The 27,529-nt window shown below is 40.7% G+C and overlaps 2 protein-coding genes across 3 annotated transcripts; one reads left to right on the forward strand and one right to left on the reverse strand.

Moving 5' to 3' along the window:
• Positions 1–6,256: 6,256 nt before the first annotated feature.
• Positions 6,257–24,384, reverse strand: LOC148302015 (calpain-D-like). Of its 2 annotated transcripts, XR_015838712.1 has the most exons (13): positions 24,022–24,384; positions 21,761–22,129; positions 20,021–20,364; positions 18,726–18,792; positions 14,764–14,912; positions 12,933–13,042; positions 12,355–12,547; positions 11,853–12,058; positions 11,081–11,177; positions 10,044–10,999; positions 9,377–9,519; positions 7,368–7,686; positions 6,257–7,207 (listed from the first exon to the last, which is right to left on the reverse strand). XR_015838712.1 is itself a non-coding variant. In XM_088272272.1 (12 exons), exons 1-12 carry the CDS (start codon positions 24,252–24,254, stop codon positions 7,449–7,451), a joined length of 3,105 nt encoding a protein of 1,034 aa, XP_088128398.1. In that variant the 5' UTR covers positions 24,255–24,384; the 3' UTR covers positions 7,026–7,448. The 2 variants fall into 2 exon arrangements, 1 of the variants encoding a protein (XP_088128398.1); XM_088272272.1 differs by having other exon boundaries at positions 7,026–7,686.
• Positions 24,385–25,520: 1,136 nt separating this feature from the next.
• On the forward strand, positions 25,521–27,281 carry Atg13 (Autophagy-related 13). Its single transcript, XM_088272271.1, has one exon. It carries the CDS (start codon positions 25,719–25,721, stop codon positions 26,838–26,840), a length of 1,122 nt encoding a protein of 373 aa, XP_088128397.1. The 5' UTR covers positions 25,521–25,718; the 3' UTR covers positions 26,841–27,281.
• The last annotated feature ends 248 nt before the right edge of the window (positions 27,282–27,529 follow it).

The following is a 27,529-nucleotide window of genomic DNA, read 5'->3' on the forward strand; positions in this document are numbered from 1 at the left end:
GACAGACTTCCACGTATCTCCCTTCAAGGAAACCCTGAAGGAAATAGACCCCCAGGCAGACCTCAAAAAAGGTGGAGGGATAGCCGGCAGTCAACATCAACAAGAGTTTAAAAATTTACAGAAAACTCTGAAAATGTATATGGTTTTGCCTCTATGTTTATTACAGATTAATTTTTTGACAAAATTGCCGATGTGTGCGGTTATAGGTGTATATTTCATACATTTACATGCGGTCATTAAGGTGTTAACATGTTTCCGGTTTCTCGTCAACAAGACGATCTCTCAGTTTGCTTTTCATGCTTCAAAAAGATTTTGTTCGCATGAATAAGTAGAGTCGAAGAGCCTTTGAGTCACACTTAAAAAGTCAAAGAGCCCCCTAGCCACACTTTGCCAACCTATATGGAGTAAACAATTTAATTAATGAAACTAGAAATTTCTTAATGCGCTTGCGGTAGTTAAAAGGTTAAGTGTCCTAGTTTAATATGGAGTCCTTACAAAATAAACACCGTCTTTATAGTTAGTGTAATGTCACACAAGAAGTATAATTGTCAACATTAAGATGGAACAATTTGATGTGTGCACTTATCGTTAACCTAGACAAAATCACAGGTGTGTGCGAACGCAAGTATGACACGTTATTTGAGTAAATTAAAATTTAAAAAACGCGCGAGCAATTGCTCTTGTGTGATAGTCTTTAAATATAACTCTCAATTCTCGTTCAATGATCGATTATCGAATCGCCGCCTGAGAAATTTCACATAAAAAATAAATGGCTCAAAGTCATGGCAAGTAACACATATTTCTTAAGCGTTAAAACAATATCTATTAGTACAAAGCATTAGAGGCGCCACAGGAAATGTCTAGAAACATTTCACTATCAGTCGTGGCTCCAAAACTATTACATGTATATAAAATATTTTAAACATTTCCATTGAGCAAATTCCGAGTATTTCATGGCGATGTCCGCATCGAAAGCGGATACAGAATGAGATCAGAGAGAGACAAACATATAACAATAATAAAAATGAAAATCAAAAAATTCTTCGTAACTTTTCTAGTAATTTGTATTTTGTTGATAGCTGTTCAATATTTCAAATGGTGCCTTAAACATATATGAGACAAAAATGGCAACATTTATTAATGTTATTTGTTGATTTGGCATTAACTTTGTGGAATAAACATGATTATTTAAATATAAAATAAAACACCTGTATAAGACCACTTTTTGAGTTTATGACACACTTCGGATGGGAAAGGTATTTCTACCCGTTCGGTCGATTGATGCTCAAGGACGGGAAGGGTATTTTTACCTTCTGTGCCGACCTCATTTCAAAGGCAAAAAAAAACAAATTATCCGATGTTTTTATATGAATATTACATACTAATCTCTTTGTTAATGTCTTAACTTTATGTAAACAATTATCAAATCCCATTGCGAGCGGTCCGCAGGCGTAAAAAATACCCGCCTGAAATGTGTTAATGTAAACACAACTAGTTTCGAGAACTACAGGTGATATGAACATCAACAAATTAAAATATAAAAAAGTGGTCTTATACGAGTGTTTATTTTTATATTTGAAAAATAAATATTATCAAGACAAGTCATATTATGTCTAAAAATGGAAGGCACAAACAGCTCTCACTAAAATAAAAATGGCAAGTGGAAAATAAATCATTTTCTGATTTTTAGTATTCAATAATGTACTGTGGAATTCTACAATTAAAAATATAACTAAGACCATTAATTTTGTGCATATTTCTATTGTACATTGGAGTAAAGCTCATTCCACACACAATACACACTCACACGGAGAGAAGAGGACAGTTGGGATAGCATGCATGTGGCTTGTTACACAACAAACTAGACTTAATCATAAAACGATTGCTATTTCTCGATAAAGAACTACATAATTAGCTGGATTTCTTGTTGAACTTGCTTAATTGCATTTCGGAACTGGGTCAACAGTTTCACTTATATGAAAACAGCTAATAAATTAATGAATTACTAAGATTTATTCAATGATTTAGCTGGATTTGATGTTGAACTCGCTTAATTGCCTTTCGGAACTGGGTCATCAGCTTCACTTGTATGAAAACGGCTAATAAATGAATGAATTACGTAATTTGTTCAATTAATAAGCTGGATTTGATGTTGAACTCGCATAATTGCCTTTCGGAACTGGGTCAACAGTTTTACTTCTATAAAAACAGCTAATAAATTAATGAATTACGTTATTTGTTCAATTAATTAGCTAGATTTGATGTTGAACTCGCATAATTGCCTTTCGAAACTGGGTCAACAGTTCCACTTGTATAAAAACAGCTAATAAATTAAGGAATTACATGATTTGTTCAATAAATTAAGTGGATTTATTGTTTAACTCGCTTAATTGCCTTTCGAAACTGGGTCAACAGTTCCACTTGTATAAAAACAGCTGATAAATTAATGAATTATGTGATTTATTCAATGATTTAGCTGGATTTTTGTTGAACTAAGAGATTATAATATAAGTTATTTACAAAAATATTAACTTAACCCACACACAAGCAAAACACTTCATTCTGCGGATGTCAGAATAAAAAATACACATTAACAGAGAAGAGAGCAATCAGATATCGTGGGTGTGCTGGCAAAAAACGTTAATACCAAAATATGCAATTTTATACATTTTGAGTGTGTCCAAATACTTGTTCACAAATCTGGATTATCTCCAATTACTAGAGTTATTTTTCATATTATTTTATGACATCTCATCAAAGATGAAGAAGAATATGGAAGTCTGGGCATTTACGGTGCTGACGACTGTCATAGGCTGGTTACATACTAATAAAAGAGTTTCTGCTCAATAAAAAGATTATTTTCATCTCACCAATAGATATCTCAAGTGAAGTTCTAGTGATTCAAAAACAATGTTTCAAAATTGGTTCATATATATATATATATATATATATATATAGAACCAAGAATTTGAGTAGTGTGGTTGTCAATAATGGGTAGAGTTGGTGAATGTTACACGTGTATAAAGTGATCACTTAAACCAGCCTATGACGGTTGTCAGCACCGTAAATGCCCAGACTTTCATATTGTTCTTCATCTTTGATGAGATGTCATAAAATAATTTATGCAATTTTGACTGATGATGCATATTATAAAGTTTTCAACGTTCTATAAACTGGCAAAATACACTAAGTAGTTTAAAATGGCATATTACGTGATTTTACAATTAAATTCAACTTTAAGTTTAATAGCGGGTATTTTATTCAGGCTAAAAGCTTGAAATAACAGGGATTTTAGAGGTAACGTTTTTGCCAGTAAGAGGGTACCCACGATATATGATGTCGGTGTGCGTTGATACAAGAAAGAATCACATAACTTTAATAGACTGGAACGCTTAATCTTACCGTAAACATCTAAATTATTCAGTATTATAATTAATTGTTTTAAATCTACGCAATGTATCGGATATCTATACCATTATGTACACACATTCGTAGGCCTCGTAGTTTGCGTCAATTTACTAATATTTAGTACAAATTCTACCGTTATAAGTTATCTGAAATAATACTCAACGATCTGTCTCCTTGTGGCTACAAACGGATGAACCTAGACTACGATCGCTAACAGTTGTGACACTCCCGACACGCTAGGAATGAAATGCGTAATAATGAAACGGTTTTACAATTATTTACATAGAATAATATTGTAATATCACAATATAATATCTAAAATACGTGTTAAATCTATATCAACGGCGATGAGAAAAACCAACACATTGTTCATATAATACATACTTCAAAAGAACAGCCAATTTATCTCATATTATTACATATGAAACTTGGTAAAAACTACTATTTATTACGATATATTGTGACACTCAAGATATGCCAGTGCCATCTGTTGGAAACTTTCTAAAGTAAATAGCTTTCTCGAAAAAAATTAAAATTTTGGAAATTTCAAAATTGACAAATTTTAGTGTTGGCGTTTAACATGTTAAATGTCCAAATTTCAGAACTTCTCTTGAAACCAAATCGATTGATTTAAAAATATATGTTGCATGTTTTGTGTAATATTTTATCATTTAAGTAAATTAACTAAGGCTTAATTGAAAAAAAAAACATGTAAATCCTCAACGACAACAAAAAAGCCAGTAGAATGCATACATTTTTACTTAGCTTTGAAATTGGCTGTTCTTAATGACGTATCAATAACGCTATTCACAATTGAACTTGTTTTAATTTACAAATGCACAAACTCAAATATTCCTGACAAATTTTACTTAAAATTATGAAATGGTACTTTTTTTAACTTGGGTTTTTAACTCCCCCAAATATGGCAACACAAAATTTCGTGTAATAAACGTCACACGGATATTTTAGTGTCAAACTGTGTAAGTGTTACAAGGTGAAAAATACAAATATATGTATGTATATAATACTTCCTACGAAATAGAGTTCACTACGGTATTTTATCAATAGTTTTATATTAAATATGTCACAGAAATATTTGTACGAGACAATCACACAAGTTTAGGTGAAACTATAAACTAATAGTAGACTGGGAAAATTGTAAAATTGAGTAGAATAATGCAATGGAACCCCAGTATTCGCAGACAATTCTACTGTTTGGATTGCGGGATTACGAATACGGAATAACTTTATAAAAAATAAAAATAATGAGTGTTGGATTTGTCCATTTCTGACCCCCAAATGATTATTCACAGAAGTGTTGAAATATACGTAGAGTAAATAGGGGAGTTGTGACTTTTCACAGAAATAGACTCTCTTGGGCCACGATTTCATACAAAAGTTAACGTAAATCTTTTCGTAAAATAGTTAACTTTGATATTATAATGACAAGTTTTTACCCGCTCTTCTAAAAAAAATCAAACTAGATACTCCAGTTATTTTTATTTCATTTTGCGAATGACTTTAGCTTCATCTGTAGTGAAAAAAAAACTTACATTTTGCCAGTAAAATTCTTCCCGTCTTTAAAAAAATCAAATTTCAAATTACAATTCGTTACTAAAAATCAATTTCAGGAACATGAAAATGCCCTAACTACAAATTAATCGGTTGTTTGCGGGAAATGCTTATAAGCGTCTTACATGTTGCTGGTAGAGAGCGGGAGACGCTTATAAGCGTCCTATTTGCTACTTTTGGTAGAGCGGGAGATGCCAAAAAACATTGTACAGATTGGAATTGGGTTTGTGGTTACTTAAGATAAGTATGCGACCCTAATTAGTATACTAATTAGGGTCGGGGTTGATGAAAAACCCACCTGACAGCAATGTGTTAATGGACTTGCTTTTCTGGCTGCTTTTTTTGTCCGCCTCCGTAGCATGATGCTTAGCGCGTTAAGATACCGTGCTGGAGGCTTGGGTTCAATTCTCAGAGGGTAAAAATAAATATTAGTGATTTTTCACTCTAATATTTAATATTTAATATTACCCTGGACTGGTACCTTAAGCGCAGGAGTGTGCTAGCCTTCATGTGAATAAAGATCAAGCTAACACTACAGCAACACGATGCAGTGCCCTACGCACCATCAGGTGCTATTGAGGGTTAAAAGACAAGGTTCTACTGGGGTTCCACCGTAACCATAAAGATAATATCACAAAATATATCTAAACATGTACATATATAGCTGCAGTCTGCATGTATTACGTTTTGGATACTACTTCTGAACAGAAATTCTAGCAAGTATGTAGGCCAACGAATACATTGGCAGCTTTAACCTGGCGAAATAGCAAATGCGAAAACAGTCGGAGCCTGTTTTACTAATTAATAAATCAACTGATCAAACTAGCTGCCAGGGTCCCAGATGTAAAGGACAGTCATTTATCGGCATATAGCACACTTCAGTTTTATCATACAACCGATTCTTCTGCCAAGCCAATAAAGTTGGGCCGATAGAGCGAAAATGCGCCAGTCTCACTTAAATGTATCTTTTTACAAATCGCCAAGTACTGTGGTGGGCGGCCATCAGATTTTGCGCATTCCCTAATCATTTGAGAGGCCCAGACAGTCCTAGAATCTATCCTATCTACGTCCGAGTGTGCGATTTCAAAGAAATTCATATTCGGCCGATAGAATGTACAATTCCACCCGCAACGGTCGCGGCAGTAAGTCATATTTTAGAAGCACCAATTTATATTATGAACTGATGACGAACTATGTACAGGACAACAATATTGATATTATTTTCATTGAAAAATAACCGAATGGTGAAAAGGCAAAAATAATACGAACGGGATCATGAAATATCTTATATACAATTTGTCTCAGGGCTGTTTTGTCAAGTTTTGAGAGATAATAGTGTGAGGAAGACTGGACATGATCAAGTCAACTAGAAACTATGATCTGGTCATGCCAAAAGTATACTTAATCGGAGGCCGTTTATACAAGTCAAGAAAGCTAGAAGTTTGCATCAGGACTGATTTGTACGGCATTCCAACCACTTATCTTACATCTAAATCAGTAATAAAGTAAATTCTCTGCAATTTTACAGTCCAGCTGTAACACTAACCAACTAACCATCGTGTTGCTTCACCGCATCAGTCGGCAGAGAGAGTAGAACGCCACACCAATCTGCCTTTGCAAACAGCTTTCGCCTACTCCACATTCATGCATCTCCTCATACATACCCGCCGATTATTCCGACTCCTGACCTAACCACGCCCAAGTATTTGAAATACTCGATAATCCCAAATATTTACTTATTTTTTCAATTACATTTGCCTCATGAATTTGTTCTTTCCTCAATCATTCGATTCACATGCCCGAACCATCTCAACACACCTTTCTTAATACATTGTTTGCGGTAAACATTGACAAGTGTCTTTTACATGCTGTTGGTAGAGAGCGGGAGACGCTTATAAGCGTTCTATTTGCTTACTTTTGGTAGAGCGCGAGGCGCCAAGAAACATGGTACAGATTTGAATTGGGTTTCGCGGTTACTTGTGATAAGTATACAACCCTAATTAGTAAACTAAGTAGGGTCAGGGTTGATGAAAAAAATGTCTGTAAACAATGTGTTAAGTTTATCTACAATCTTTTATATCACCATTCGAACATATATCATACATTGTGGATACACTCCTGACCTGACTATGCCCAGATATAAAATACTAGATCATGCCAGGTTTTTCCTTGGTATTACTTTGCTTTTATTTCAACAGTGTATAAATCAAACGTATTCAACTCCAAACTGTATAGCATGTTGAGCCACTCTCTTCCAATATAGAATTGTGACACACTCCTAACCTGACTATGCCCAGAATTGAAATACTAGATCATGCCAAGTTTTCCTTGGTCTTTCTTTGCTTTTATTTCAACAGTGTATAAATCAAACGTATTCAACTCCAAACTGTATAACTTGTTGAGCCGCTCTCTTCCGATATGGAGTTTGGGCCCGGTTCGTGTCGGGTGTCGGTCGGCAGGTCGGCGGGCTAGGTGATGAGGCGCGGCGCGTGCAGGCCCTGCACGTGCTGGTCCAGGGGCGGCTGGTGGTGGCGCGGGCTCCAGGGGTCGGCGGGCGCGGGCGGCGAGGCGGGCGAGGCGGGCGACGGCGCGCCCAGCGTGCCCCAGTCGTGCAGCGTGGCCGACGTGGCCAGCCGGTGTGTGAGGCGGTGCGCGATGGAGAACCCGCCGCTGCCCTCCAGCTGCGTCAGCACAATGATCACCTGCCTGCAGACATTTTCAGTCCAGTTCAAAATAATTTTCATTTTTCGGTCCGAAAAAAAAAAGCAATAAAATGTGTAAAAAAAAACTGAACCTGATACAAAAAAAACATTTCTAACTAAAATAATAAAGAAAAAAAGCCGAACACGGAACAGTACCAGCAGAAGTCATTGCATTTCCCACGCAACCATTATTTCATTTCTATTTCAAATCCTTTTCAAAAGTTGTGATTTTTTCATAGGTGAGTACCGGTCATAATTGAACCCTACTTCTGACCAAATACTGATTATAGTTTCAATTTCAATTTCTATTTATTTATTTTTAATTAACATATACATAGCAAACTAATTTATTTTTTTAAATACATAAAAATAAAATATATGCAAAAACTATTGCTAAAGGTGTAGAAGAATCAGATACATGGAACAGATCAATATCCAATGAGATATTGTTCAACATAGCGGTAGCTCTTCCTACAAGCATAACCGTCGGCAGGTTGGTCCTGTGTATAGGAATGTGAAACAATCTATACCGACGTTGTCTTAGGAAACTATCAGGAATATACAGACCAATGCTCCAGATAATTTCAGGATTATCGATCATACCGCGCAACAATCAATAAAAATGCGTAATCAAATACATATTCCTTCTAGTCTCTAAACTATTGTAGCCAAGCATACCCTAGAGAAACTCGGTCGGGTAGAGCCAAAGATAATAGCTGTACTCTCTCATGTAGAGATACCTCAGAAACTTCATTTGGAGTTTCTCTACCATAAGAGAGTACTTAAGCTCGTGTGGCCCCCAAACCATCGAGTCACTCTCGAGTCTACTTCGCACGGAGTTATAAAGAGTTCTCAGCACGCGGGTATTTTCGAAAACCCTGGCAGTACGCAGAACAAATCCTAGCATTTTCAATGCATTACCACTGACCGCCTCTATGTGATGGTGAAATGTCAGGGCGCTCACAAACCTAACGCCCAGATCCCTAACATTCGACGCTCACATCAGATTTTGAACCATAACACTTATCAAACATATCATTAGGTGAATACTGATCCTAATTGAACCTTATGGTAGAGAAAGTCCAAAAGAAGTTTTTGAGGTATCTCTACATGAGAGAGTACGGCTATTATCCTTGGCTCTACCCGACCCAGTTTCTCCAGGGTATGCTTGGCTACAATAGTTTAGAGACTAGAAGGAATGCGTATTTGATTACGCATTTTTATCGATTGTTGCGCGGTATGATCGATAATCCTGAAATTATCCAGAGCATTGGTCTGTATGTTCCCGATAGTTACCTAAGACAGCGTCGGCATAGATTGTTTCAGATTCCTATACACAGGACCAACCTGCCGATGGTTATGCCTGTAGGAAGAGCTACCGCTATGTTGAACAATATCACATTGGATATTGATCTGTTCCATGTGTCCGAAGGAGTTTTCCGAAGCGAGATTCTTCTACACATTTAACAAGAGTCTTCTTGTGTAATTTTCAATTTGTTTTTTAATATATACGCCTTAAATGTTTGTTTGTAGTGTATATATTAATTATTGAATAAATTGAATTGAAATTGAATTGAACCTTATCCATAACCATTTCTCACTCGACCAACCAATGGGAAGAGAATCAAGGGACAAAAATCGAGCAGTAAGCGACATAGATCACTTTATTTGATCACGGACCCTGATCAGCATACCTGTGCAGCGGCGGCACTGAGTCGATGGTCTTGAGCTCTCCGCGGGTGGACACCACGTTGTAGCTCTCCTGGCAGTCGCACTTGACGTGGATCCACTTGTTGGAGTGCCTGTTCTCCACCATCACCACCAGCCCCGCCCAGCCCTGCAAGGAGAGCACAGTCAGCACACGAGCTTTCCGAGGAATGATGCCACTCCTCAAGTTTTGTTGTTTTTCTAACATTTTTGGTGATTAACTATCAAACCACTCTGTCTTTGCAAACAATCTTGGCCTCTTCCACATTCATGCATTCATTCTCCTCATACAAACCCGCCGATTATTCCCACTCCTGACATAACCAATTGTCTGTACTTTGTGACCTTTGTCGAAGCAATGACTCTTCTCCAGTTATCCCTTGAACAACTTAGTAGCCCCTTAAAATCAGTGTTTGATTTTAATATTTAAAATACATCTCCTCATAAATATGCACCGATTATTCTGACTCCTGATATGACCGCTTTCAAAATACTTGATTGTGCCAAGTTTTCTTCCTCTGCTTCTATTTCAAACTACATTCATCTCGCAAATTTGTTTTACTGTTCTTTCTTCACTCATTAGATTCACATGCGCAATCAAACATCTATCTTATGTTGTTCCAGTGCTGATAGTGAAGAAGCAAAGGGAGTCACCTTGGTGAGGTAGTAGGCGGTCATGCCCTGGCGACCCTCGTGGCGCTGGCCGCGCGCGAGCGTGAGGCCGATGATGGCGTCGGCCAGCACGTGGGGGGGCGGCGTGACGCGCTGCAGCAGCAGGCGCTTGGAGGAGTGCACGGCGAGCACGTGGCGCGGGAAGGCCGCCGCGCCGCCGCCCTCCAGGCCCGTGTGCCAGTGGTTGAAGGCCAGGCACACCACCACGTACAGGTCGCGCTCAAGCATCTTGTGGCAGCCCACGAAGCCGCGCACCTGCCGCTTGCTGTTGGCCACCAGGCGGCCGGGGTGCGGTGCGGCGCCCGGGCGCGCGCGGAACACCACCACGCACAGGTCCAGCTGCGAGCGCTGCCCCTTGGCCGCGCTGCGCTGCCCCTCCTGGAACAGCGTGAAGTCCGCCTCCGTGGGCTGCAGCACCGTCAGCAGCAGGCAGGACAGGTGGCGCGGCGCGGCCAGCGGCGGCAGGATGCCCGCCAGGCGCACCTCGTGCCAGCCGCTGCGCACCTTGCAGATGTCGATGCAGTCGAAGTAGGCCAGCACGTCTTCGAAGGAGATCCAGAAGGCGCCCTGGTCGTCGGGCGCGCCCGCGTCCAGCGCGCGCCGCAGCCGCTCGGTCCACAGAGGGCAGGCAGCCGAGTAGGCGCCGCGCCACGAGTAGTGGCCCCAGGGGTTGCGCAGGCGCAGCAGGCGCAGGCCGCCGGCAGCGCGCACGTCCAGCACGGAGTAGGCGTGGCGCGGCCGCAGCCCGAGGCGCTGGTACTCCTCCTCGTCCACCTTCATGTTGCCGCCGCCGCACGAGGCGCCCATGAGGAAGCGCGCCTGCCGCGAGGACAGCAGCTGCGCCCACACCAGGTCGCGGTCCAGCTCCTCCTCGCCCGCCACCGCGCCGCCCTGCAGCGGCACCGACTCGCACGGCGCGCCCGTCAGCGTGCACAGCCCTGCGGGACAGCCAGACCAAACCATACAGACTCCGCAGTCGGCCACCTAGTACCCAGTCAGTTAGCAGTAGCAGTCCGTACCTTCTATGGCCCTGCCCGACACCAGCGCCTCGTAACACCCGTGCAGCTTGGCCACCGCCTTCTCTATCAGCGGCACCCACAGCTGTTTCCGTTTAGCCTGCACAATCATACAAGGGAAGTTAACACACTGTTTGCGGGAAACATTCAAAAATATTTTTTACATACTGTTTGGTAGAGAGTGGGATACGCTTATAAGCGTTCTAAACATTGCTTAAACTCAAGATGCCAAAAAACATGTACCGATTGGAATTAGGTTTGCAGTTACTTGTGATCAGTATACGACCATAATTAATATACTAATTAGAAACGGCGTTGATAAAAAAACTAGCAACAATAATGTGTTGATAATAATAATATTTGCTAATTTATATGGCACCATTATTACAAAATATTGTCTTGAGAGCACTTTACATTTTTCTTATTTACTATTTCTTATGCTGTGTACTACATATATACAAACTTAATTTAAATCTAAATGCGAAATTAATTAATATGGAATTGATAAATAACAATTCACAGAAAAAAAAAGGAAAGGAATATTACTTGAATGAAGATGGTTTTAAAATCATAGTTACATTCCAATTGACTTAATCGAATGGTTGGGAGATCAATTAATTAGTATTTTAAGAGATAAAATTCAGAAGATATGGTTTACGAAGAGATATTGTAACTTACGGTGTAAAACTGTTTCCGTGTAAGTTATTACAACGGGAGTAAAAAAGCGATATATAAAAATTTACATTTTTATAGGTGTTTAATATGTGAGTGTGACCTGCGAGTAGACGAGGTGGCCGCGCTTGTCGCAGGGCAGCAGGTCGTCCACCAGCACCGTGGTCCAGCGGCCGTCCTTGCACAGGCGCAGCTGGTAGGCGCCCTGCGCGCACGCGCCTTCCCCGCGCAGCACCACCCCGCGCACCAGCGCCTCCCGCTCCGCCAGCACCGCCAGCGCGCTCAGCAGCCAGCAGTTGCCCAGCACGCCTGCAATACGGGACTCTAACTAGTCAAGCAAAGAGTAGAATGGTAGGCGCCCTGCGCGCATGCGCCCTCCCAGAGCGGACCTTCCGTTCCACTAGAAGAGGGTTGGGCATTTTGTGTCCTAGCTTGGTTTATGTTACTAATATCCTTCACTATTTTTGTCACGTATGATACCGATAGTCTACTACTTAACCCAGATATTTTGTCACATTTTTTGCTCCTGGCATTTAGTATTCTAGTGTTAGAATCAGACTATGGAGATGTTGGTCACAACCGGTTGAAATGAGTAATGCTCTTACCTTGGGAGATGTCGCTGGGTCGCGGCTGTCGGAACACGACCCAGGGCAGGTGCGCGTCGCGCGCGTCAGTGTGAATGTGTCGAGGCCGGAGCCAGCGAGCCGCGGGCTGCTCCGCCTCGCTGCCACCGCCCACGTCGTAGTACAGCGAGCGCGGGGCGGCCGCAAACGTCTCGTCCACAAACTGCCCTCCGCGCTACACAAGGCAGGCTTACATCACAACGAGCAGACAGTGCAAAATGAACGTCAAAGTCCGTCTATCGGTTAGTATGATGTAACTTGTATAGCAATTACATCTGTAGATTTGTTTGTAATTTTGTCATATTTTGCATAGTTATAAAGTAAAACGTAGAGATGGTAAGATTCATTTTATTTTTTATATTTTCTATCTTCATAATACATACATTTTGTGAAAAAAAAATTGAATTCATGTAAAAAGAACCCACTCCCCAGAGAAGGTCGGACATCAATTATTGTACTCCCGGAAAGGTTGAATTGTCTTTGTGTAAATGCCATGTTACAATATGTCGGCAGAAAATAACTCTCATGGACATATTGAGAAAAGATGAAGGAGAACTCACTTGCTTGCACTGGTTGAGTATTTCTTGCCACTGCGCCCACGCCAGGCTCTCCTCCTTCAGGCGCAGCGTCTCCATCTGACAGCTCTCCTGGCGACCATTGTCCCCAAACGCTACGACAGAATGATTCCATAAAAAAAAACATGTAAAATTTGTGATCATTTCAAAACAAAATATATAAAAATTATGAAATTGAAAATATTGAGCTCGCAATTGCTCATCCAATTTTCTCTTTTCTTACAACATTTTGAGTGTGTCCAAATAATTGGTCACAAAATCTGGATTATCTCCAATTACAGGAGTTATTTTCATATTATTTTTTGACATCTCATCAAAGATGTCAAAAAATACTATGAAAATAACTCCTATAATTGAAGATAATCCAGATTATGTGAACAAGTACATATTTGGACACACTCAAAATGTTGTAAATAAATTATCTGGTCAAATTATAAGCTTAAATAATAAAAATGAAAATGATATTTTCTGGCTTTTCTCATGTGTGTGATTGTAATCCAGGATTCGGACCTCACATACATAAGAGCTTAGTAAAAAGCTTCTTTACATCTCACCAATAGATGTCTCTAGTAAAGTTCTAGTGATTCAAGAACAAGGTTTCTGAATTGGTTCATATATATATAGAACATCCAAGAATTTGAGTAGTGTGGTTGTCAATAGTGGGTAGAATTGGTGAATGTTACTTGTGTGTAAAGTGATCACTTAAACCAGCCTATGATGGTCGTCAGTCCCGTAAATACCCAGACTTCCATATTCTTCTTCATCTTTGATGAGATGTCAAAAATTAATATGTAAAATTTGTGATCATTTCAAAACAAAATATGTAAAAATCATGAATTTGAAAATATCAAGCTCACAATTGCTTATCTAATTTGCTCTTTTCTCGTTTCATTATTTGAGATCAGCTTACTATTTTAATATACTTATTGTATAACATACAATACAGTGAAACCCGTATTTTACGTCCCTTGAACATTTTCCGGCCAATTGCATGTAATTATTTCAGTCCTGATATATTTTCATACATTTATTACTCGCATATGCATTTTTTTCCCCAGATTACGTCGGTAATATCTTGTCATTTGATTTTTCAAAGAATCTGTAGTGCTTTTTTTTACATTATTCACGATCGACATTTACGTGCAGTTTTTACATTTTTTTTGTTTTATTTGTTGAAGAATTACAATTTTTCCAAAAAAATATTATTTAAAATATTCTTTTCAATACCCCGAATTTAGATGTTCCCTCTATTTAGAGGTTTTTGTATGCAAAAAAAAAACTCATCTTCATGAAATAATATTTTCACAAAAAAGAAATAAAGTTAATGTTTTTTTTTCTTCAAAACCCTTTTCCCTCCATTTGAGATTTTTTTCAGTCCCTTAAAAAACGTAAAATAGGGGGTTTTACTGTATATAAAAAAGCGGCTGCTATGCTATGTATTTTGTATACGTATTAATTTTAAATCAAACACAGATTTTTTGAGTCTACTAAGTTGTATTTTATTAACAAAAAACACATAAAAAATTATATTGTGACAATTGTTTCGCCTTGTTAGGGCATTATCAAACGAATATAATTTTTTACGTGTTTTTTGTTAGTAAAATATAACTTAGTAGACTCAAAAAATCTGTGTTTGATTTAAAATTAATACATAAATTAAAATGGAGTTCTACAAATTAAACGCCAAGTCAATAAATATTTTGTATACGGCTAGATATATTTTAGCCTTTGTATACGGGCAAGGTTTAATCGGTAATCCGTCACAATACATCCAGTGACGTCAGGGAGTGTTACCAGAATCAGAATGATCACTCACCCCCGTCAATGACCTGGATAATGTCCTGCGGTGACGTGCGCGGCGCGTGGCACATGTCGCACTCTGCAGCTGCAGTAGGATTGCTGAAGGTGCACACACAGCACTGCCACTCACCGCCAGACCCCGCCGGACTCGACGCATCTTGCCGACTGACAAGAATCATAGTTTCCACTTGAATAATCAATATATCGCTCACTCCTTTCAACGTCCTATATAAAAAAAACTTGATTTTTCAGATCATTTTTAAAGTTTAAAAATGTATTAAAAATTAATATCAAGCCACTTATTGAACTTTTTACCGTGCAACAGATCTTTTTAGGTAAAACCTGAATGTTTTTTCTCCATTTGAAAAATATTTAGTATATTTAAAAAAATAATTAAACAATACCTTTTCTTCAAAATGCAAAAAAGACACTTTCTGCCCTGTAACGGGTAAATATTAAGTTAAAGACACTCCGCTTTTGCTGGGATATAGTACATTTTCTACTGGCCAGTAAAATTTACTACTGGCCATACCGAGAACAATCCGCACTTATCATTACGGAAGAACCTCAGAATAGCAACGTGGAATGTAAGAGGATTGTTGAAACCCGGAAAAACACAAATTGTGGAGAGGGAAATGAGCAGCCACGGAATAGACATACTAGGTATTTCCGAAACCCACTGGACCAATGAAGGCCACCATACAACACAGGATGGGAACACAATGTATTTCTCAGGAAAAGAAAAATTATCATTCTCAGGGGTAGCGATATTAATAGCACCACACCTAAACAAGTATGTGCTTAGCTACACTACTGTCAGTGACAGAATCATACATCTGAAAATGAACACTTCTCCCTGCAAACTTAACATTATACAGACCTATGCGCCCACATCTTCTGCGGATGAATCAGATGCTGATGAATTCTATGCAAAATTAGAGACTGTACTTCGTAGCATTCCTAATAAAGAAGTGACACTAGTTATTGGAGACTTCAATGCAAAAATTGGAAAAACATCAGACTCTGACCAACCGAGAGACATTGTCGGACACTATGGAATTGGCACACGTAATGATAGAGGCGAGAAACTACTGCATTTTTGCACAGAAACCGAACTGACTATTATGAACACGTGGTTCAAAAACCACATACGCAGACTATATACCTGGAAGTCACCTGGCGATAGATACAGGAATCAAATTGATTACATTATGATAAGTAAGAGATGGAGATCAACTGTTCGTAATGTGAAAACTTTCCCAGGAGCCGACTGCGGTTCTGACCGTCAACTTCTTGTTGCTGAAATACAAATGAAGCTGAAAAATATAAAACGAAATGTGGCTAAAAAACGAACTACCCCTTCTGAAGACATCTTGAAGAAATTCCAAGTAAATTTCTCATCCATGATCCAGAGTTCCCACGATAATTCTAGTAATCCTGAAGACAAATGGTCACAGCTAAAGAATATCATAGCGTCAAGCATCAAAGAGTCTCAAGCCCCGAGGACAAATATGGAAACACGAGGTCAATGGATATCCGAAGAATCCTGGAAATTAATTGAAGAGAGGAAACAGCTTAAGAAATCGAGCACATCTACCCAGGAAGTAAGAGTCCAATACTCCGAACTGAACCGAAGAGTGCAAAGAAGTTGCAGAGCGGATAAAGAGCGATACATCAATTCGATTTGCGAGGATATTGAAAGTCACGCTAACACTAATCACACTCGCGACTTGTTCCAAAAAGTGAAAACACTCGCCAAGAAGTTCAAGCCTCGAACATGGACCATTGAGGACAGGCAGGGAAATACCATCTGTGAAATTGACAAAGTCATCAGAAGGTGGAGAGAGTATTGTGCGGATCTATACAAAGATGATAGTATGCAACCCCAGGCAGAATTCAATGATTTAAATCCAGATGAACCCCATATAATCCTCCAGGAAGTAGAGAATGCCATTAAAAAACTCAAATCCTACAAATCGCCTGGAAAGGACGGAATCCAAGCTGAGTTCCTAAAGAATATGACCGATGACGGCATTAAGAGGATGCTCGATATATGTAATTCGGTATGGGAATCAGGAATATGGCCAACGGACTGGGTGGAATCTGTATTTATTCCGATACACAAGAAGGGTTCTACGCTAAAGTGTGAAAACTATCGAACTGTCTCACTCCTCTCTCATGCCAGCAAAATATTGCTACACATATTAAAAGCAAGGCTAAAACACTACCTCGACTGGCAAATTTCAATTGAGCAAGCTGGATTCGTCAAAGGCAAGGGTACACGTGAGCAAATCTTGAACATAAGACAAATAATCGAGAAAAGTCGGGAGTTCAAGGTTCCGGTCGTACTTTGCTTTATTGATTATACAAAGGCTTTTGACTGCGTGAATTGGAATTGCCTGTGGAAGGTTTTGGAAGCAATGGGTGTACCGAGACAGTTGATAGTTCTTATTCACAACTTATACGTACAAAATTTGGCATCGGTAAGAGTTGATAATTTCTTCTCAGAGTCATTTCAAGTACAAAAAGGCGTGAGACAAGGGTGTATACTGTCTCCTGATCTCTTCAATATATATGGAGAATATATAATGAGGAAAGTACTAGACGGGTGGGAAGGTGGCGTATCAGTAGGGGGCAAAAAGATCTCCAATATAAGGTTCGCAGACGACACAACGCTAATAGCCAACAATGAGGACGAAATGGCTGAACTCCTCCATAGAGTCGAAATAGAAAGCCAGCATTTAGGACTGCAAATAAACAAAAGTAAAACCAAGGTTCTTGTCATCGACCGATTCGGCACCCTGATAAGGAACAATTCTTTAAGGGATTATGAAGAAGTCGACGACTTTATCTATTTAGGTGCACTCATTTCTAAAGATGGAGGCTGTGAAGCAGAAATCCGGAGAAGAATTGGAATGGCAAAATCAGCAATGTCTAGTCTGGCGAAGATATGGAAAAATCGGTCCATACTGAGGAAAACGAAAACCCGTCTAGTGAAATCTCTTGTATTCTCCATTGCGCTGTATGGAGTGGAAACATGGACACTGAGGAAAAAGGAAAGACATATGCTGGATGTGTTTGAAATGTGGTGCTGGAGGAGGATGCTGCGCATTCCTTGGACTGCAAGACGCACAAACGTCTCCATTCTCCGCGAACTGTCAGTGACAGAAAGACTCTCCACGACTTGCAGGAAAAGGATTCTGTCCTACTTTGGGCATATCGCCAGAAAGAACGAGAAGAGTCTTGAAAAACTGGTAGTAACAGGTACAGTTGAAGGCAAGCGGGCAAGAGGACGGTCTCCAACAAGATGGACAGACCAAATAAAGGAATTAACCGGATCCTCGCTAAACGCTGCCATCAAGTTGGCCCAGGACCGGGAAGAATGGAGAGGACTTGTGCACCAAGTGCCTGACATTCCAGAAGACCACGACGCTCAGCATTGAGCAAGAAGATGAAGAAGTACATTTTCTGGGCATTCCGAAAACATGCACAACAGAAAATCTACGATTTTTGATATATGACGTTGTAGGAGTGAGCGATATTGAAGCAGAACAGAAAAATTATGAAAATTTTCCTCCCGACTATGCAAAATTTTTTGAATTTCATTTTGAACTATGCATTTACTCAAATTTTTACGGATCATAGAGCATTTCAATAATACCTCTTCCGGAGCGGAGCAGGGTTAAAAGAAAAAAGGAGAGTATGTAAAAGTAAAACTTAGACTTAAGTACTTATTATGTAAAAGTAAAATTTAAAATACTAAGCAAAACTTAAATTTAAAATGGATAGATTTTACCACAAAGAGACTGCCAAATCAATCAATGAAATTCTAAAATTTATATTCAGCTTCACATACGGTGTTTGAAAATGATGCGGAATGCAACGAAACACGTGTCACAATGGATTTTAAGAAATAGTGGTATTTAATAAGTAAAATTTCAATTAAATCAAGAAAATATAAATATTATCGTATCTCACCTCCTGTGCTCCCGGCGCTGTCTTGGTGGGGGCGAGGGACTGCGGGGGGCGTCCTCCACGGGGGACTCTGCAAGGCACGACGCCAAACATTAGTACGGATGGCGGTGCAAGGTACAACACGACGAGCATAAAGCAGTACTTGAAACCAGTCCCACCACATTCCCAGATCTAATACAGAAGCATCTAGACTTCCTGACAGGCCTTCTCTGGTAAGGCAATTTTTGTTTTAGTTTTATGAACTTTTTTTATGAACTTTTCTTGTCCGCCTCCGTAGCGTAATGGTCAGCACGCTCGGCTACCGTTCTGGAGGTCCCGGGTTCGATTCCCAAGGGGAGTAAAATAAATACAAGTGATTTTTTCACTGTAATATTTATTCAATATTAGCATGGACTGGTACCTGATGCGGAGGGCTGATCACCCTTCCTTCATGTGTAAACAATCAAGATAACACTGTGTTTATATGACACAGTGCCCTGTGCACCATTGGGGTGCGGATAAGGGTTTTATTATTATTTTATTATTTATGAACTGAGTTGCAAAATTTATAGAAAATGTGAAACAAATTTGTACATATACCAATTTTACTGTGAATTTACATTTAAGGCCCAGTATTGGTTAAATCGCAACTTATTTTTCTTAAAACCCAGGTAACATGATGTAATTAGCAGTTCACATGATGTAATTATCATAGGCTGGTTTAAATGATCACTTTACACATGTATAACATTCACCAATTCCTGTACGATATATTGCAGTGTTCGACTCCCATATTTACTGTTAATTCTTGGGACTATCAAACCTTCCTTGTGTGTAAATCGTGTATCATGGTTGTGTACTAAAGGATTTTGATATTTTTGTCTAGTTTGTTGTTCAACGATGATACTCATCCACAATATTCCACGCATTTATAGCGCATTTTTCATAAAATACTACCTCAAAGGTGCTTACAAGTTAGAAGTTATGGTAAGTTGGTCAAGTAAGTTAGGGTATCTTATTTATTTATTTTTTTATTAGAAAACCAACAGAATATTTCAACAAAAATAACATAATATGATGAAATACAAAAAAATAACAATTCCAACTAAAGGTTTCCACCTAATCTAAAAATAAAACAATTTAAATAAACTGTCAAAAAATTATAACTATATAGAACATTTCTTTATCAAGTGGTCAAACAGACATCAACAATATTTCTTTTAAACGTATTAAAAGAAACATTATTGATGTCTATTTCATTAAGCATTTCATTGCACATATCGCAAGTTATCTTATGGCAAGTTAGTAGGTAGACTGACCGGGCGCGGCCTTGCAGGCGCGGCACTGCGCGGCGGAGAGCGGGTTGCGCAGCGTGCAGGCGGCGCAGGCCCAGGAGCGCGCGCGCGGCAGCGTGGGGTCCGGCGCGGGCTGCAGCGCGCGCAGGCGCGAGCCGCCGCACGCAGCGCAGGCGGCCGCCGCGTCCGCGTTGCGCAGCGTGCAGCGCCGGCACGCCCAGCCCACGCCCAGCGTGGTGAGCGCCGGCCGCGTGAGGCTGGGCGCGCGCCGACGCGCCGCGCACACCTCGCACGCCTGCAGCCAGCCGCGGTTGTACGCGTACGAGCACGACGGGCAAGACCACATGCGACCGCCGCCGCCGCCCACGCTGAAAAAGCACAATGCTCTAGTCAATACAGATGTTGCTTGTAACTTATTAACACACTATCTGCGGGAAGGGTAATTTTACCGTTTCACTCGACTGGTGGTGTTAGGCGGGAAGGGTATTTTTACCTTTTCACTCGACTCATCGTAAATTGCGTGTAAGTTATTTTAACGCATGACTTTTGCGGCATTTTTTGATCTCATATCGATGTATACAGTATGATTAAATGTTATCACTTCTTTTCAGAGATGTTTATTTCTATTATGAGCGCGAATCCGCCTGCAGATAGTGTGTTAATAATATATAATGTCCGATTCATATATCGTAGTCATACAGGAGAAAGTGACCAAGTGCATTTTGTACAAAAACGTGATCATTGACTGATATCTTACTAGCTTAATATTGCCCTGAAAAAAATCCCAAAGGATTTTAAACTCGGAAGTATAATATATTGGCTTGTTAAAAATGACTAACTGCATTGAGGTTAATTTTCTTGCCAAGCAAAAGTGACTTAAATGGCCCTACTGATCATTTTACGTTTCGTTAGTTGGTCACTTTCTCCTGTACGACTGATATACATATCGTAGTCGTACAGGAGAAAGTGACCAACTACCAAAACATAAAATGTTCAGGAGGGCCATTAAAGTCACCTTTGCTTGGCAAAAAAATAAACATCAATGCCAAGTCATTTAACAAGTTAATATATATAATACTTTCAAGTTTAAAATCCTTTGGGATTTTTTTCAAGGCAAGATTAAGACATTAAGATATCAAACAGTCAATGATCACGTTTTTGTGAAAAATACACTTGGTCACTTCATCCTGTATGACTACGATATTCAAGAAATACATTAAATAAAATGAAAAACTTTAAAAAAAAAGGGTACACAGTGAGCGGACTGCGCTATGTGTGGATAGTGCAGTAAGAAATCTGTACTCACTCGGTGTCCGGCTATAACCTAACCTAACCTAACCATTTTTTTTTTCGGGGTCAAGGGATCTTGCATCCCTTATGTCACTGCGACCATATTAGGTCTATTGTGACTTCCCTCTGTATTACAGCTCACTGCCAAGACCTACATGAGTCATGTAACTCACAACCTGTCTTGGTGGTAGGAGCTTCACCTTCTCGGAGTCCAGTAGAGGTCCTCCACAATTGTAGAGAGTGTGGATTGGCATTTTGTTATCCTCCATACAAAATCTGCCATTACACCAAGATGCAGTACTCACTCGGTGTCCGGCTGTAACCTAACCTAACCATTACACCAAGGTGCAGTACTCACTCGGTGTCCGGCTGTAACCTAACCTAACTTAACGATTACACCAAGGTGCAGTACTCACTCGGTGTCCGGCTGTAACCTAACCTAACCTAAGCATTTCACCAAGGTGCAGTACTCACTCGGGGTCGGGCTGCGTGGTGATGTGCGTGGTGCGCAGGGGCGCGGGGGCGGGCGGGGGCGCAGCCACGTAAGAGCAGGCGGAGGAGCCGGCGCCGACCTGCAGGCGCAGGTTGAGGTCCCGGTAGCGGCCCTTGTTGGGCAGCGCGTAGATCACGCCGTCGCGCGCCCAGTCGGCCACGGTGAGCAGCGCGCCGCGGCCGCCCGTGCGCAGCGCCCAGGTAGGCCGCTCCGGCTCACCGGGGTACACGCGCGCGTGCGGGCCCAGCCGGTCACAGGCCACGCAACGCCAGCCGGCCGAGCGCCCGCGCAGCCCGCACCCGCCGCACTGCCACTGCCGCGACAGCGACGGCTCCGAGCCCGACCCGCATCTGCCAGAAAAAATTCATTAATGCCATGTGATTTTTATTTTTTATTTATTATTTTATTTTTATTTATTTCAAAATATATTACATCCATAGGTCATTAAAAATAATAAATCTTCCAGGCATAGGGTATTATTACTGGATAAATTCTCAACCAATGCCTGCACGGATCCATCCCAGTCAGAATCTAGTGAAACACATATTGGATTCCTATTTATTGTAACTGCAGACAGTTGGTAGAAATCCATATTGAATTCTTGGGCAATATATCTAAAATTAAACAAGGTTATTGGATTGAATTCTACTTTTATTTACATATTATCATATATATGTAAATAAAAGTAGAATTCAATCCAATAGCCTTGTTTAATTTTAGATATTTTACCCAAAAAACATATATAGGGTGATTTTTTTTATAGGTCTGTTTTTTAAACTGGCAGCATTGTTTCTACACACTGTCAATTTGACATTTAATTTGTAGTCAGTACGTTTTGCCATTTCACCATGAATAGACTGAATGACCATTATGCGTAGGTTCAGGAATGGTCGAAAAAATATTCAGCTTAATCCTCTTTTTTCAATGCAAAATTTTGTTCAACGATGAGGCACATTTTTGGTTAATTTGGAGTGGTTTGGTTATTTTGGAGTGGAGAAAACCCAGAAGCCTTTGTCGAAACGCCCTTACATCCATTAATAGTCACTATTTGGTGTGCTTTATGAGCAGGTGGAATCATTGGTCCATATTTTTTTAAAGACGATGCCGGTCAGAATGTTACGGTCAATGGAGAGCGCTCCAGAAGCATGGTTACTGACTTCTTCGTACACCAGCTGAATGGCATTGATGTGACAGAGCTGTGGTTTCAACAAGATGGAGCAACATGCTACACGGCTGGTGCCACCATCAATTTATTGCGGGAAATTTCAATTTGTTTACCTCTAAAAAAAATCCTATGTATAATATTCCCCATAATTTTCATTTCTCATTTTGGGATATTGGATTGCAACACAATAACAAGACTAAAACAAAAATAAGAAATATAATTAAAATACAACTTTGTTTTAAAATCAGTAAATAGTGATTTTAAAACAGAGTTATATTTTAATTACAAATGGAAAATCACAAAGTTAGTGCTTCAAATATAAATTATACAAATAAAAAAAATTTAAAAAAATATTTTCAAAAAATCAAACAAAACTAACATAGGGCAAAATATAAAATATAAAACAATGAAAGGGTATAGGAAATAAAATTAAAAAAAATAAAAACCCTTATCCGCACCAAATGGTGCATAGGGCACTGCTTCATATAAACGCAGTGTTATCTTGATCGTATACACATGAAGGAAAGGTGATCAGCCCTCCGCTTCAGGTACCAGTCCAGGGTAATATTGAATAAATATTACAGTGAAAAGATCACTTATATTTATTTTACCCCCCCTGGGAATCGAACCCAGGACCTCCAGAACGGTAGCCGAGCGTGCTGACCATTACACTACGGAGGCGGACAAAATAGGAAATAGTGTATAATAGGAATAGTGTAAAATAGGAAATAGTGTAAAATGTATAGGAAATAGGCATATAAAAAAAACATAAGCTTGTTTAAAAGAAACAAATGAGAAAATATAACTAATTACTAACAAAACAAAGTTTCCATAAAGTATTTTTTCAGTTCATTTATTTTGGATCCCTGACTGGATTATATTTTATATATTAGGCAACTGATTAATTTGGGTATAGGCAATATATTGTAAGGACCTTACTCCAAACATAGTGGTGTTTATGTCCTAGTGTATTATAATGATGAATTTCTCCGTTGGTCGAATGGTAAACAGAACCCCGACAACAAAAGTCGACAAAAATCGATACCGCTGACAAGTCGCAGCTGTCGGTCCACTAACCTATTTTTCCCGCCCTGCAAAGGTATCTTCGAGAATTCCGCTGAAGTCCGACGAAGGCGGTTTTCTCTAGGTCCACAGTAACTCTCGCTGTCTCTGCATGACGTTTGATCGTTGTCATGACTTATAACAGGGGATCTTTTGACTCCGCATTTTATGCATTTAACGGATTCGGTGGGATTTATCTGGCCGCAGGAATCGCAATGCCATTGCAGCACTGAAGCAATAGAACCCATTGTAACACACACATGGCTATTTTACCGAGGGGCCACTTTATTTATAAAATATTATAAACTCATAGCACCCCCAGAAGAAACAGCTGATCCACCATATTTGTACTTAACTACTTGACGTACTGCCGTACCTACTCTTGTCTCTGGATATTTTCGTGATCAAAATAAAGTGGTCTGATCGTCCACAGAAGGTACTTATTTACTACTACTACCATCACGCCGTTTAGCTGTAGGGGTAGGCAAAGAAGATAGAACGCCGCACTCTTCTGTCCTGACATAAACTCCTCGCCTCCTTCACATCCATACATCTAGTATGCCCTCCAATTACGCAGACTTTTGACACCAGATTTTAGGTCCTAATTGATTTGATCGAGCCAAGTTTTTTTCGGTCGTCCTCGTTCTGTTTTTCCGCTCAAATTCACCACATATATTTTCTTAGTCATTCTCTCGCTATTCATTCGCTCCACATGTCCATACAACCGTTAAGAACTCTTTCTTATCTTTTCAGTTATTCCTTATTCAGCCTAATATTTCTTTCTTATATCCCCGTTTTTAATTCTGTCATACAATGATTTTCCACACATTCGTCTGAGGGAGCGCATTTCAACGGCGTTCACTTTGCTCTCATCCTTCCTTTGCCAGTTCCGTATTAAAATTATTTTTCTTCTTTTAACCCTTATTTGTACCCAATAGTGCATAGGACACTGCATAGGATAAATGCAGTGTTATATTAATAGTAATATGTGAATGTAATTAGGAAAAGAAGCAGAGGAAGACCGAGAAAAACATGGCATGATCAGGTATGCCAAATACTTGTAAGTGGTCAGGTTAGGAGTCGTAACAATTGGCGGGTATGAGGAGATGCATGAACGTGAAGAGGCGAAGAATGTTTGCAAAGACAGAGTAGTGTGGCGTTCTATTCTCTCTGCCTACCCCTGCGGGTTACCAGCGTGATGGTTAGTTAGTTAGTTATATTAATAGTTGCTTACAAAGAGACAAGGTAATCAATCCTTCGCTATACCAATCCAGGTGATATTAAATAAATATTAGACTGAAAAATCACCAGTTTTTATTTTAACTCTCTTGAGAATTGAACCCGGGACCTCCGGCACGGTAGCTAATCATGCTTACCATTACACTAAGAAGGTAAACATAATTACTTGTCGTAAAAAATGCGGAACAATGGTTTAGGTAATGATCATTTATTACGAGTTCCTAAACATAGTCGAGATAATCTATGGTAAAGTAGAATATTTTTTTACAATTGGCAATCTACTACGCATTTTTGACGTTTGGCGTGTTTTCTTTCTATATTTGTCAAAGTCGCGCTGTTAGCTTTGTAATCATTATCGAATGAATATCAAAGTAAAAACGCGCTTATTTCGACTAGTCGCGCTATTTCCAGGGATATAATGCGGCTCTTCGGACACGAGTTACCGGAATCTCGCGAATAAATCGAATACGAATATGGCGACCGCGAAATTGAGTCCTCAAGACAAGAAAGACTTGGATAAATATACGAAGTTCTTGGCCCTGAAGTTTACGCAAGTTATAGTACAGTCTCGGCTGGGAGACAAGCTGAACACGGCGTGCAAGCCGCAGACGTCGGGCGGGGACTGGTTCAGTCTGGCCATCGCGGACCAGGCGGACGTGCAGGCGGAGGCCAAGCGCTGCCTGTGCCCCGACACGGGGCGCGCGCAGCTGCCGCTCTGCGTGGAGATCTCGCTGCGCACGGCCGAGGGCGAGGCGCTCGCGCTCGAGGCCTGGTCGCTCACGGCCGCGCCCGAGCCGCTGGACCCGGACGCCAAGGTCACCTGCCACGTGTACAACCGCATGGGCAAGCTGCTCAAGTCGCTGGTGTCCGTGACGCGCGCCACGCCCGCCTACCGGCTGTCGCGCCGCCAGTGCCCGCGCTCCTACGTCATCTACTACCGCGTGTACACCGGCGAGCCGCGCACGCACTGCCTGGGCGAGGGCTTCCGGCAGCTGCGCGTGGGGCAGCTGGGCACGCCGGCGGGCAGCCTGGCGGCCGGCGTGGCCTACCGCACGCGCATGACCATCTCGCCCGCGCAGCAGCAGGCCTCGCTCATGCTGGACTCGCACCACTTCCGCGCCGAGCCGCGCGCCGACCGGCGCCGCTCCGACCTGGACCGGCCCATGCGCGCGGGCGCCTTCGTGGACGAGGCGCTGGCGCGGCGCTACGCGGAGGCGGACTTCGCGCTGCCCGCGGAGCCCGCCTTCGGCTGGGTGCTGCGCGCGCCGAGCCCCGCGCCGCCCGCAGAGCGCGCGCCCGAGAGCGCGCCGCCGGAGCCGCCCGCGCCGCCGCCGGCCGCCTGGCCTCTGCCCGAGGACGACAAGCTCATGGAGGAGCTGCACTTCCCGTTCGCCATCGCGGACAAGTGCCCGACGGCCAAGCTGGCAGGCTTCTACCGGGAGTGCTTCCGCGCGCCGCCGCTGGAGACCTTCCGCAGCGCGGCGCAGGACGCGGCCCCGCCCGACATCGAGCGCCAGCTGCGCGACTTCGAGGCCTCGCTCCCCGAGTACGACCGCATGATCGCCTCCTTGTGCCATTCGCCCAATAATAATTGACTCTCTCCTTCATATCTTCTAGTTTCATTTCTGTATATATATAAATATAATATGATATTTTCCAGTCTTTAATTTTTAAAAATAAACACAGCAGGACCTCTTTAATCCAAACACCAAAAATGTACCCTCTGTTCGGACTGGTGGATCATTTGGATTACAGTACAGAGAATCTGTAGGGTATTTTTTATCAAATAAAACAAATATGGAAAGTGAAATATCAAACATTTTAACATCTATAATATTTCAATCATTCCATATTTATTTAATGACAATTATATTACTTTCGTAAAAAGCGTTCGGCAAGCAACTGGCGCAATGTTGGTCGGAATACAGAGGTGTTCGGATTAGCGGGGACTCGGACTATAGAGGTTCTGTTGTAATATAAAATTTGTTATTTACTTTTGTACATAATATAAATAAATTTCATGTTTCAAAAAAACATTTTTTTTTCGCATTTTACCACAAACTCTTTCCTTACAAATCAAATTTATAAAAAAAAACTGGTATCCTTAATAATTTTTATTTTCAGTTTTTACAGTTACAGTATGAAGACCTATGAAAATAAAAATTGCAGGTTTATATTAACAGTATGAAGAACTTTAAAAATAATATAGGCAAAATAAAGGAATGGGTAAATGATCAAGAGTTAATTCTATGAATATTGTAAAATAGTTATTTTTTTATTAAAA

Source organism: Brachycentrus maculatus, unplaced genomic scaffold, assembly GCF_059751285.1.
Source record: "Brachycentrus maculatus isolate JH-2025_06_01 unplaced genomic scaffold, ASM5975128v1 h1tg000491l, whole genome shotgun sequence".
Classification (NCBI taxonomy): domain Eukaryota; kingdom Metazoa; phylum Arthropoda; class Insecta; order Trichoptera; family Brachycentridae; genus Brachycentrus; species Brachycentrus maculatus.